This window comes from Crocodylus siamensis, chromosome 12 (assembly GCF_052110815.1).
Source record: "Crocodylus siamensis isolate JL-2025a chromosome 12, ASM5211081v1, whole genome shotgun sequence".
Lineage (NCBI taxonomy): Eukaryota > Metazoa > Chordata > Crocodylia > Crocodylidae > Crocodylus > Crocodylus siamensis.
The window spans coordinates 25,250,761-25,264,295 of record NC_143406.1 but is presented as its reverse complement, the minus strand read 5'-3'; the positions used below and the strand labels follow the sequence as shown (position 1 = coordinate 25,264,295).

At 47.1% G+C, this 13,535-nt stretch overlaps 2 protein-coding genes across 2 annotated transcripts in view; both read right to left on the bottom strand.

The window, feature by feature from the left end:
- PIGQ (phosphatidylinositol glycan anchor biosynthesis class Q) overlaps positions 1-1,670 on the bottom strand; it is a 66,056-nt gene extending 64,386 nt beyond the window's left edge. The window contains exon 1 of the mRNA XM_090023809.1: positions 1,208-1,670. Coding sequence (XP_089879935.1) covers positions 1,208-1,264 — 57 coding nt within the window. The 5' untranslated portion in view covers positions 1,265-1,670. The remainder of the gene's footprint in view (positions 1-1,207) is intronic.
- Positions 1,671-4,898: 3,228 nt separating this feature from the next.
- On the bottom strand, positions 4,899-13,535 carry NHLRC4 (NHL repeat containing 4). The gene is made up of 2 exons (XM_090024579.1): positions 13,453-13,535; positions 4,899-6,088 (listed from the first exon to the last, which is right to left on the bottom strand). The coding sequence occupies exon 2, from the start codon at positions 6,072-6,074 to the stop codon at positions 4,971-4,973; it is 1,104 nt and encodes a 367-aa protein (XP_089880705.1). The 5' UTR covers positions 6,075-6,088; positions 13,453-13,535; the 3' UTR covers positions 4,899-4,970.

The window sequence follows — 13,535 nt, the reverse complement described above, 5'->3', positions numbered from 1 at the left end:
TGCTTTAATACACAGTAGAATAGGCTACTGCACATTAAAACACACATGTCGATGCCCCTGGTGAGCCCTGTAATCACCATACTTCAAAAGTTGTCCTTCAGAAATCAGCACCTTAAAACAGTGGTCTCCAAACTTTTTTGATCGCACACCCCTATCAGTAAAAAATTTTTGAGCATGCACCCCCAACATATGTATATTTATATTGGCGCACCCGTATCAGCAAAAAATTTTGAGCATGCATCCCTGATATATGTAAATTTATATAAATATAAATAGAAGTTCTAATATTCTTCCCGCATCCCATTGGATCGTCTTGCGCACCCCCTGGGGTGCGTGCACCCCCAACTTTGAAGACCACTGCCTTAGAACACAGTGTGACAACTGTGCCAGCATGTCACACACACTTTTCACTAGTTATGGACATTTTTTAATGGCACACAAGCCCCACTTACAAGGATTTTAGATGCCACTCATCCTAACATTTTTACAGTTGCCTGATTTTTACAGGGTTGATCTCAAATAAAGAAAACCCAAAATGTACTTAAAAAACCCCAAACCTCATTTTTTTTTATCCAAGCTCATGATTCTTTCAATGTGGCAGCATTCAAATGTAGCAGCACTATCTTCATAACGTCTTCATACTGCAGACACAACACCATGACATAAATGTTATACAACTTCAAGGCTTTCCAAGGCCTACCTTTGTTCAGTCTCGCAAACTCTCCTAAATGGCAGCCTGCTGGTGCATAGGCTGATTGAGGTTCTGGAACCAGACGTATGTGGAGACATGTGGAAGGAAACACTTTCATTCTTACAGAGGCTAACACTTTTTTTAAATTAAAGTTTTCCTGATCAAAAACACGGTTTTATTAAAAATACAATTTTTCATTTGAAACTGTCAGTTCTGATGGAAAAAAAAATATTTTCCTGTGGGAAATCAACATTTGTATTCCAGTTTTCCCTGATAAAAACTAAAAGTAATGTTCAATTTTACATAAAAGGGAGGGTTTTTTTTAACCCAACAGTTATTTTAAATTGTAACAAATACAAATGATAGTTTTATTTCTAAATTTCAGTTAAAAATAAAATTAAAATAAAAACGGTTTGAAATGTCTTGTAACCCAGAGCACATCTCTTGGTTACTTCTTTGCCTTTCCCTGTATTTTGGCAGCCAAGAGGTTTAAGCAGACTCAGAGACACAATTTACCTGAGCTTTCGATGTCTGATCTTGTCCCCCAGAAGCCTTCAGCGAGAGCATTTGCATTGACTGTAGCAGGCACAGACCTAGTCCTTAGTACTGAGCCTGTGCTACACATGAAAACCATGCCAGGAGCAGCTGGAAATGAACTTACCCTCTTGCCTGCTTCTTTCTGAGCCTTCACTATATCACTGAGCATGATGTGCTAAGTTCACGCTGTAACTGCCCTGCTGCAACAGCGGGCTGGGCCTACTGATAAGGGAGACCTGCTTGGATTAACTCTTGAAATCCTGAAACTAACTGATGCAACCATTTTCTGGGCCACTGAAAAAGTCAGCATATCAAATTTATTCATAGGGTGCCCTCTCACCATAAGATCTGAGCAATGCACATTGGCTCTAAAATAGTTTTTCTCATGCTGTAATGGGCAAATGGGGTCCCTTGTGCAGTCCTTAAATAACAGTGAAGTTGTCCAGTGTCTTTATCCACCTGGTTAGACTCCCACTGTCCCACATGTACCCAATGTGCACACACGTGCACAATTCTTCAGGCTGTCTTAGGTTGGCACATGTATTAAAAAAGTAATTATATTTTATATATATATAAAAGTGACTTCAATTACCCGGACAGTGACTTCAATTACCCAGACATCTCCTGGGAAGATCACTCAGCAAAATCCGAGCGGTCGCAAAGCTTTCTCTCATGCATGGATGACCTCTACCTGACTCAAGAAGTCTATGGGCCAACAAGAGGAAAAGCGCTGCTCGACCTGGTACTGGCTACGGGGGACGACCTAATCGGCGACCTAGTGATTGATGGGAAGCTGGGTGACAGCGACCACGAGCTGATCACCTTCACCATCCGCTGTAAAGCTGGCAAGTCAGTCAGCAACACAGAAGTCCTTGACTTCAGAAAAGCCGACTTTGACAAGCTCAAGAGGCTAGTCAGTCAGGCCCTCAGGGACCATGACCCCAGGGAGATGGGAGTTCAAGAAGAGTGGTTGCTTCTCAAGGAAGCCATCCTCAATGCACAAGCTAAATCTATCCCAACATGGAGGAAAGGCAGCAAGAAGGCACAGCAGCCCCCCTGGCTCTCCAGGGACCTAGCGGACCCATACTGTTCAACATCTTCATTAACGATGTGGACACTGGAGTCAGGAGTGGACTGGCCAAGTTCGCTGATGACACCAAACTTTGGGGCAAAGCATCCACGCCAGAAGATAGGCAGGTGATCCAGGCTGACCTGGACAAGCTCAGCAAATGGGCAGACGAGAACCTCATGGTGTTTAACACTGAAAAATGCAAGGTTCTCCACCTTGGGAGGAAAAACCTGCAGCACCCTTATAGGCTCGGCAGTGCTACGTTGGTTAGCACTACAGAAGAAAGAGACTTGGGGGGTCATCATTGACCACAAGATGAACATGAGCCTGCAGTGCGATGCTGCGGCTAGTAAAGCGACCAAAACGCTGGCTTGCATCCATAGATGCTTCTCAAGCAAATCCCGGGACGTCATTCTCCCCTTGTACTCGGCCTTGGTGAGGCCGCAGCTGGAGTACTGTGTCCAGTTTTGGGCTCCACAATTCAAAAAGGATGTGGAGAAGCTTGAGAGAGTCCAGAGGAGAGCCACGCGCATGATCAGAGGTCAGGAAAACAGATCTTACGATGACAGGCTGAGAGCCATGGGACTCTTTAGCCTGGAAAAGCATAGGCTCAGGGGTGATCTGATGGCCACCTATAAATTTATCAAGGGTGACCACCAGGATCTGGGGGAACATTTGTTCACCAGAGCGCCCCAAGGGATGACGTGGTCGAACGGTCACAAACTCCTGCAAGACCGTTTCAGGCTGGACATAAGGAAGAATTTCTTTACTGTCCGAGCCCCCAAGGTCTGGAACAGTCTGCCAGCGGAGGTGGTTCAAGCACCTACATTGAACACCTTCAAGAGTAAATTGGATGCTTATCTTGCTGGGATCCTATGACCCCAGCTGACTTCCTGCCCTTTGGGCAGGGGGCTGGACTCGATGATCTCCCGAGGTCCCTTCCAGCCCTAATGTCTATGAAATCTATGAAATATTTGCTGGACCTCCAAACTAGAACATCCTTTTTTATGAATGCCATGTGGCTTGGGGAGTATGGAGCATACACCAGTATTTTGGACAGCTTTGGACATCTTAAAATTAGAGGGGAAAAAAGATTTGCGGCAGATGGGTCTTTCATGCTGGAGTTCAAATCTTGGAGCCGGGGAGTTTGTTTTGGATGGTGGGGGAAAGAGGAACAGATGGGTGAGAAAGGATAGTCACAAGCTCATCTTCAACACCTGAACCATTCATTCACCTATCTGATTTTGTCCATACTATTTTGTCATCTTCTTTTATCCTGCCATGGTTCTACAAGAGGATTTTTGGGATCCAAAGCACGCCAGGTAGGCCAGCACTTTTGTAGAGGGTGCCCTGGCAGGGTAGGAGGAAAAATCTGTTGGGATGAAAGAAGCAAGACTGCAGTTTGTTGTTATTTCCGATCAGGCAGTTCTTTGGCACAAATTCCAGGGCCCTGTAAAATTCCATAACTGAGTTACACTAGGGACAAACCAGGCCCCTTATTTGCAGATTCTTGTTTGCTTCAGGGGGAACAGGTCTTAGCTGGAAGCCTGGGTGGTATCTGAAAGGAACCGTTACCCACACCTCATGGGTGGGATGCCTTTCCTCTCCTCTCCCACACCCATTCTGCATGGTACTGCCCTTTGCTGATAAGGCTTATGTGTGTAGTTCCCCGAAGCAAGGTCTCTGAATTCCAAGCTGGTGGAAAATGTGTGTCACGCAATGTGGAAGTGCTGAGTCCCAGCTTTGGGTTCCCTAATGCTTGCTGTGAAGGCATATGGCACCGAGGGCCAGCTGTGGAGCATGTACTTGCAGTATTCTTGACAGAAGTGAGGTTCCTCGGTGCTTGTTCTGTCTGTGTGTATCATGCTCACTGTTAATGTGTGAGGCATGTGATTATGCGTGTATGCAGTATGCATATGAGAGCTGCACTACAAAAGTACAGAGTACTCATTCCCAGTTTTATGTTTGTGTTGGGAATCATATTCACTGTTGAATTGTGAGGCACTCATTCTCCAGTTGTGCGTATACGTATGCGCGTATGATGTGCACTGCAGAAATATGTTGAATTCAGTCTCTCAATCTTTTCAGTTGCTCTAGTATGAAATGCCTTGGATTTTATGGATATTCTCCTTACCTGTGTTGCTCAGCCTTTCATTCTGTGCATAGCTAGTTTCTTACCAGTTATGGCCAGGCAAGAACATCAGAACCACAGATAAGCAGAGATCTTTAAAATGTTACCCTGTTCAAATAAAGTCTATTGTGAACAAAGCACTCTGGACAATAACATATTCTGTCAGTCCTAGTCTTGATCCTCAATTCACACAACATGTTCCTTAATGTCATAAACATGAAACCACAGTCACTTTGAAAGGGGAGCATGTGTTTAAGATACATAGCCATTCTGGCATCTGGAGAGGCACAAACTTTATGTTCAGCAGGAAAGCAACAGCAAAGAGAAGTATAGGGAAGATTCTGGGTAATCTATAACACTTCTTAAGTTGTTGTAAAGCCATCGACGCAGTCTAGGTAACTCAGGTAGAAATCATATGTTCTATTTCTTGCCTCTACCAGCAGGAGTCACTGAAAGTCAAAAACATGGGGTATCACAATGAGGGTGACTGGGCCATAACAATAACTGACAAAAAAATGAGTTACTTGTGGTTACAGTGACATCTATCCTGTCCTCTGTCTGGGGGCTAAGTTGGGACTGTCACAGGACACCCAAGGAGCATCAGAATTGTAGGCAGGTCTCACACGGTATTTAAAGACTTTGATGCAATTGTCCCCAGTGTCTGCTACTAAAAGCTGTCCAGAAGTGGAACAAGTCAGACCTGTTGGTTTCCGTAGCCCTTCAGACACCAGGCAGATGGGAGAACCACTTTTGGGGAACAGGTGGACTGTTCGGTGCTGCTCATCAGCCACAAGGATGTTACCTTCTTTGTCAGCACAGACCCCAGAAGGGTTGCCAAATTGATGCCCATATTTGCTGCCAAGAGAGTAAACCATCTTGTGCTGGTTATTAAACAGCTTGACATCACCGCATTCCTCACTCACAAGAAATCCACCATCAGGTCCCAGGCTGACATAACGGGGTCCACAAAGGTTAGCGACCGTGTGAGTACTCAGTATCTTGAAGGCATGGTCCAGTGCAAAGCTGTGGACTTTGCCTTGAGTGTAGTCTGTAACCAGAATCTTTCCTGCTGAGTCCACTCCAATGCCCCTGGGGGAATTGACCTTCCCAATTTTTATCCATTCTCCTTTGGGGAACCTGGAGTGATGGTTGAAGACACGGATGGCTCTGTTCAACATGTCAGCTACAGCCACCATCCCTGACCTTGTCACTGTCACATCTTCTGGCAAAAAGGCCTCACTTTCCCTTCCCCATTCTATGCATGGCAGGAGCTGCTGAGTTTGGCCTGAGCAACTAAGGATGTGGACACAGGGTGCATTTTCACTAGTTATGTAGATAGAGCCATCCAGTGAGCAATGGATTCCACTTGGTCCCCCATAACTGCTGCCATTGGGGTTGGGGATCTGCTGCACCAGATTATTCTGTCGATAATAGAGGAGGTTTTTGATGTTGTCTAAGTCATGACAGATGCCTTTGGCTTTCTCTGCCAGCTGGTGGACTTGGTGCTCTGTCACCATGCCCATCCCACGGTGGTTGCTCAGAAGTGGGCTTGCCTTCTGGAGTGTCGTGTCTGATTTCACTTGGAGGGCATGAACAGTCTTCAGAAGTTTCTCCTTATGATGGGTGGCCTCCAGAGTATAGTCCATGGCTAGTCTCCTCCCTATTTGGAAAAGGTAACACAACCATTACACTCCTCATCGAGATACACATTGTGAGGACAGACTCATTCCTTTGGTGCAATGGAGTCTTTCCAGAGTTACACCCATATAACTGATATCAGATTCCAGTCCCTTTTGTAATGTATACTAAGAAAAAAAGATAAACAAAGACTAAGTTATCCTTGCAGAGTGACATCTGGTTCTCTCTATAGAATAGGGCACCATAATCTCCATTGTAGTACCATATTTTCTCACATACCACGCATCCCCAAATAGAAGATAGAAAGAAGAAAAAAAGATTTTTCCAGACTTATGGCTGCATAATCACCAGCCTGCACCCTAAAAGTAAACACCTTTGTTTTTGGGAGACTTCAACTACCTAGACATCTTGTGGGAAGAGCACTCGGCTAAATCTGAGTGGTCGCACAGCTTCCTCTTGTGCGTGATGACATCTATCTGACTCAAGAAGTCTGTGGGCCAATAAGAGGTAAAGCACTGCTCGACCTGGTACTAGCAACCGGGGACAACCTAATCAGTGACCTAACAATTGATGGAAAGTTGGGTGACAGCAGTCAAGAGCTGAACAACTTCACCATCTGCCATAAAGCTGGCAAGAAATCAGCAATACAGAAGTCCTTGACTTCAGGAAAGCTGACTTTGACAAGCTCAGGAGGCTTGTCGGTGAGGCCCTAAGAGACCATGACCCAAAGGGGAGGGGAGTTCAGGAAGAGTGGTTGCTCCTCAATGGAGCAATCCTGGATGCACAAGCTAATGCTATTCCATCTTGGAGGAAAGGCAGCAAAAGGGCACAGCAGCCCCCTTGGCTCTGCAGGAAACTAGCGGACCTCCTGCAGATAAAAAGAAAGACCTACAAAGGATGAAGGATGGGATCCACCTCCAAAGAGGAATATTCCACAATGGTCCAGACCTGTAGGGAGCAAACAAGGAAAGCCAAGGCTGTGACTGAACTCCAACTAGCTACAAGTATCAAGAATAATAAAAAGTCCTTTTTCAGATATGTGGGGAGCTGGAGGAAAAGCAAGGGCAACATTGGATCCCTGCTAAACCAGAAGGGACAACTGAAAACTGATGCCCAGGAAAAAGCCAACCTATTAAATGGGCACTTTGCGTCAGTCTTTCATCAATCCCATGGGACGCCCCTGCCCATTACAGGAAAGGGAGGCCCAGGTAAGGGAGATTCCTTGCCCTCCATCAATGCTGAACTTGTGAAGGAACACCATGAGAGGCCGGACACCTTCAAGTCAACCAGCCATGACAGTTTACACCCCTCGGCTAGCATCATAGCTCAACCTCTGGCACAGATCTTCTAGAACTCCTGGTGCTCTGATGTAGTGCCTAAAGATTGGAAGAAGGCCAATGTGGTGCCTATCATCAAGAAAGGGAGGAAAGTGGATCTGGCAAACTACAGGCCCATCAGCCTGACCTCTATCCTGGGGAAGGTCTTAGAAAAATCATCAAAGAGACCATTCTCAATGGACTGGCTGATGGCAACATCTTGAGGAATAGCCAGCATGGGTGTGTTGTGGGTAGGTCTTGCTTGACCAATCTTATTTCCTTTTACGACCAGGTGACCTATCACCTGGACAAGGGAGAGGAGATTGATGTTGTATATCCTGACTTCAAAAAAGCCTCCAATCTGTTATCCCATGATCACCTCTTGGCAAAACTGGACAACTGCAGCCTCGGATCCACCATTATCTGCTGGCTGGAGAATTGGCTCCATGATCGGACCCAGAGGGTGGTGGTCAACGGAAGTCATCATAGTGCCCTGTGAACAGTGGGATCCCTCAAGGCTCTGTCTTTGGACCTATATTGTTCAACATGTTCATTAATGATGTGGACATTGGAGTCAGAGGCGGACTGGCCAAGTTTGCCGATGATACCAAACTCTGGGGTAAAGCATCATCCTGAGGACAGGAGGGCAAGCCAGGCTGACCTTGACAGGCTCAGGAAATGGGCAGATGAGAACCTGATGGTGTTTGACATCGAAAAATGTAAGATTCTCCACCTTGGGAAGAAAAACCCGCAGCATCGTTATAAGCTTAGCAGTGCTATGCTGGCTAGCACTATGGGTGAAGGGATTTGGGGTCATGACTGACCACAAGATGAACGTGAGCCTTCAACATGATGCTGCAGCTAGTAAAGTGAGCAAAATGCTGGCTTGCATCCATAGATACTTCTCAAGCAAATCCCGGGACGTCATTCTCTCATTGTGCTTGGCCTTGGTGAGGCTGCAGCTGGAGTACTGCATCCAGTTTTGGGCTCCACAATTCAAAAATGATGTGGAGAAGCTTGAGAGAGTCCAGAGGAGAGCCATGTGCATGATCAGAGGTCAGGAAAACAGACCTTATGACGACAGGCTGAGAGCCATGGGACTCTTCAGCCTGGAAAAGTGCAGGCTCAGGGGCAATCTGATGGCCACCTATAAGTTTATCAGGGGTGTTCACCAGGATCTGGGGGAATGTTTGTTCACCAGAGCGCCCCAAGGGATGACAAGGTCAAAGTCCTGCAAGACCGTTTCAGGCTGGACATAAGGAAGAATTTCTTTACTGTCTAAGCTCCCAAGGTCTGAAATACCCTGCCACCAGAGGTGGTTCAAGCACCTACTCTGAATGCCTTCAAGAGAAAATTGGATGTTTATCTTGCTGGGATCCTATGACCCCAACTGACTTCCTGCCCCTGGGGCAGGGGGCTGGACTCAGTGATCTTCCGAGGTCCCTTCCAGCCCTAATGTCTATGAAATCTATGAAATCTGATGCCCACAGCTGGCTTCTGGCACTCACTAATCACCAGCTCACTCATGCTGCCTTTCTTACTTACCCAAAAACTGAAACCTGAGTTGCTGCTAAAGACTGGTCTCTATGGATGGATCTATGGTTTTGAAAAGAGCTAAAAACAGTCTGCAAGGCTGTGAAATAGAAGGAGCAAGACCAGGAATAGCTATCAGATAGCAAAATTGGCAGAAGAAAAGGTTAGTTTGATTAGTGGAACATCAAGAATATTAAAAAGGAGAGAGAATCATTAACACATGTGGAGTGAAGAAAAACGAGCCATTGGGTTAACTGATTCCCTCATCTGCCTGAATAGAAATGCCACTGGTGCCACCAGGTGGAGCAGGAATCAAAGGGAGGTATTTTTACTCCATGCAGAAAAATCAGCTTTCCTGCTCAAGACAGATAACTCAATTCTGCGGTGCCGATTTTTCTGGGGGAAGGAATATGGTAATTCATGCAGGTCCATGAACTTCACTGATGATTCTACCTAGCTGAGGATCTTCATAGAACAGGATCCCGTGACAAATGGGATCACTAACTCTTCACCCAAATCTCTCAGTTTCAGCGTGTTCTACTCAGGTCCTTAGTTTACTTAACATTTGAGCTTTGGATGAGTCCTGGCCTCGAGATTCTGCAATTCTGATTGGTGGAGCCCATCTACCAATCAGAAGTAAGCCAGGGTAAGCAAGGCTGTGCCCTTTCCCCAAAGGGCGGGGGGCAAGGAGCAACTATGACCTGGTTCAAGACTGCGCTCTGCCAGGTCCAGCGAACTTCGGGGGGTGGAGCCCCTGAACTGTGCAGTATGCCTGCACAGGGGACGAAGCGATGGGAAAGTTGAAGAAGGAAGGTCGGAGTGAGGAAAGCTGGGGATGAGCTGCCCCAGTGGGGAATAGCCCCGAGCTCCTGAAGAGCCCTGGGAGGGTATGAGACCCTCAGGCTCATCATGGTGCAGGGACCCGCTGCACAGAGCAGCCCTGGGAGGTTGTGATACCCTTGGGCTTGTCACAGCGCAGGGACCTGCTGCAAAAAGCAGCCATTGGAGTGCAGCAAGGTGGCTTGAGGTTGCAGATCTCAGCAAGTGGCTGGCAACCACTGTGCACAGGACCTGGGCAAGATCCATGAGCGGTGAGCAGCAAAAGGCTGCTCAGGTTAGCCACCTGGTGTGAGCCCAGAAGGCCAGAGCCCCACATTGAGCCCCAGTGAGCTGCAAGAGCCCCAGTGCTGAGCAGGGCATGGACAACAGGGAAGGCTACCCTGGTGTGAGGCAGGTGGTTGGGAGCCCAGCAACTCTCAATGGTGAAGCCGCTAGCCCTCAGTGTGCAGAGCTGGGTATAGAGCAGTGCAAGCAAATCTGCAGAGGGCCGTGAGGACCAAAGCAGGTGACATTGCAAGGCTTGGGTGCCCAGGCTGGAGTACCTGGCCATAAGGGGAGTCTGGAGACAGTGTGGGAGAAGAGACCCTGGTGAGGAGCATCACGCTGGGATGAGCCAGGCCATCAGGAGGGCTATAAGTTATTGGAGTACCTGAAAAGGAGGGGAGGTATTAGGAGTGGCATCGCTAGAGCTGGAGGGAAGACCCTTCCCAGTGGGTGGGTCCCAAGACCCTGTTGGAAGTGGGTGAGGGGACCCCTGTTTTCCAGGCTTGGGGAATGAATTCATAATTAGACTCCTATGTCATTAAGGTTCCAAGTTTAGGTTGTACTTTATATTTTATAAATAATATTGTTCTTATTATTTTAGTGTTGTTAACTGTGATGTTGATGGGTTTGAGAGCTTGAGGAAATCTTTGGGCCAGTTTTGCATATATATTTTAAGTACTGGGTTTTACCCACTGGGGTGAATATTATTGGATTCATTGGGTTGGGTAACTCTTTTCTTGACTTGGAGATTATGAAAGTTACTAGCCAACTGCCTGTCAAGAATAAAGCGGGTGGGGGAGTGGGCGGGGATGGAGCCCCACGCCCCCTCCTCTGTCCAAGCTGGCTCCCTCCTTCCCTCCTGCTGCTTGGGGTCCAGACCTGCTCCCTCCTCCCCACTGCAGTGGCTAGGGGAGGGGAGGAGTGGGCCCAGGCCTGATATCGGGGAGGACCAGGCCCAAGGGTTGTGGGAAGCCAGGCCACCATGGTGTTGGAGGGGAGCAGTGGGCCTGGGCTGACCAAGTGGCAGCGGGGGGACAGGAGGAGTGGGTCAGCACTGGCGGGGGAGGAGTGGGCCTGGGCCTGGGCCCAAGTTGGGGAGGAGGCCCACTCCTCCCCTCTCCCCACTGCATGTTGGGCTGGGCCCGCTGCTCTCCCCACCACCGTAGCGGGCTGGTTTCTCCCCCTGCTTGGGCTCGCTCCCCGCCCCCCAGCATCAGGCCTGGATCCCTGATGCCCACTCCTCCCCTTCCCCTACCGCCACCACCACTGCGGACGTCTGTTCCTCCCTCCCTGCCTCAGGCCCGCTCCTCCCCTCATTGCCACCACCTGGGCTCTGCAGGTGGTGATGATGAAAGTGGGGAGGGGCAGGCCAAGGCCAGCACTGGTGTCCTCTCCCCAGCCCCGCGGCTCTCTGACCCTGCTCCCTCCCATGCCGCCGCCACTGTTACCTCCAAGGAGCAAGGGGGGGGCAAGGCCAGCTCCAGTTTGTCAGCCAATTAGAGCGCGAATAAAGTGTTATGGACAGACAGACAGAGAGATTAAGGCTTTTATAATATTAGAATTTTGTGCTATCAGGTATTCAATTTGTTCTGGCATGTAAATGTTTTAATTATATTTATAATAATAAAACCGTATATAGTTAAGTGTACACTCATGGGGTTGTCTCTATAGGGAAACGAGGGATCCTCATGTAGGGCTGTGATGCCCCTCCCTCAGCACCCTAGCCTGTCACCACTTCCTTTCTAATTGGCTGGGAGGGCATACCCTCAGTGTACCCAGGTTACATACATAACCCTAATTTTCTGGTAAACCTTATTTAAGCTACACTCACTGTCTATACCTTATGGATTGCTTTGGTGTGGTTTTGTGCTATTTGCTTAAAACTAGTGCACATCTTTATCAAGTGTGAAAAATTTGCTATTTGAAGGGTTGGAAGGGGGTGAGAGTAGCATACAGAGTTCATGTATGTGGCTTATCTAGTCACTTCCACTAGGACACCAAGTTCAACCACTTTTTATTTTATTCGACTTTCATTTGAACCTGTGGTCAGCCACTAGGGTTGAGGCTTTCCCCCTCCCCACATTTTTACTGATTTCCTTAAAACCCAAGAAAATTAGTAAATTAAATGCACAAAACCCAGGAAATTCATAGCCTTGATTCCAATAGGACTTAAACAGAGGCTGACTCCTGTGTGCAGAACTCACTGCAAGATCTGTTTCTCTAGTAACCTTAATAGCTCCGTTGCACAGACTTACCATGAAAGCATTCTACATAAAGGGAAACTGACACATTGCATACATAGCAAAGAAACTAGAGCTGAGTTAATGACTTAGGGTACAGAGGTCATCTCAGGAAAAGAACATTTTTTAAAGTTTTTGTATATCCATGGGTAGCCTTTGCTTCTGACACATTTTCATTTTTCCAGTGAGCATCTTACAGAAATATGATGTAGCTGCTTATGGTTGCATGAAAGCATTACGTTAGCTACTTCTTACACATTGTTTGCAGCCATCGTCAAATGGTACTGTCTTCCCTTCTGGACTGGAGGGGTAAACAAAGAGAGGAGGAAGTGTTTGTGGTGTGCATACTCATCCCTTTGCATCATTTTCAGAAAATGCCTGTATTGCCATCTTCTAAACAGTTGTTTAAACAAAAAGCCTGCTCACACCAATGATTGTGGACAAGTGAACAAAATGTAAGCAGCACCATGGGGGAATCCAACTACTAACTGGGCGTTGGGTTTAGGAAAAAAAAATTGTGGCTTTTTCTTCAGTCTTATGTCTGCTAAGCTAAAGTACCACTACTCTGCAGCACAACCTAGTAAGAGAGGTACACCTTAGACAGCTCACTGTAGTGTCTCCTACAACCACAGTGAAACCCTCAGTTCTTATCTAAGGTTGTTTTCATGGGCAGATTTCAAACCCCTTTACAAAGGAGGTTAGTGTCACTTTACAGGTGGGGAAACTGAGGCACAGAGCGGAGGAGTGCTTTGCCCAGTTTTGTCAACCTGGAGAGAAAGTAGAGGAACGCATGTATCCTGAGTCCTCATCCAGTTCTCTAGCCACTAAGCTGCACAGGTATAGGAGAGCACAGCACAGATTCTTACAGTGTGCAGATATTTAGGAGATTTGTTGGGATAGGTGACAAATAACAACCGTATGACAACAGCTCTGTTAGTGGTACTGCAGCTTTAGCACACGCTTAGATGGAAACTTAAACCAATAATTTCCAGCTTGATTACTTAAACTTGGGTGCCTAAATCCATAGTTTGACACCTGAATAAGTGCTCTGATTTTCAGAGGCATCAACATTCAGTCCACCCATATAAGTACTATAGATTTATGTGTCTGACTTCATAACCCAGATTAGTCCATTTTGGCCTAAACAGATGCTTGGCAAGCAATCATCAGCCAAGTCAAACAATGGCACTAACCTCTGTTTTGATGGGGGGGAGGGGGTGCTGCTTTTCTCCCCCACAGCTTTTCTGTTCTCCAGCTGAGTGTCTTGTCTTCCCTA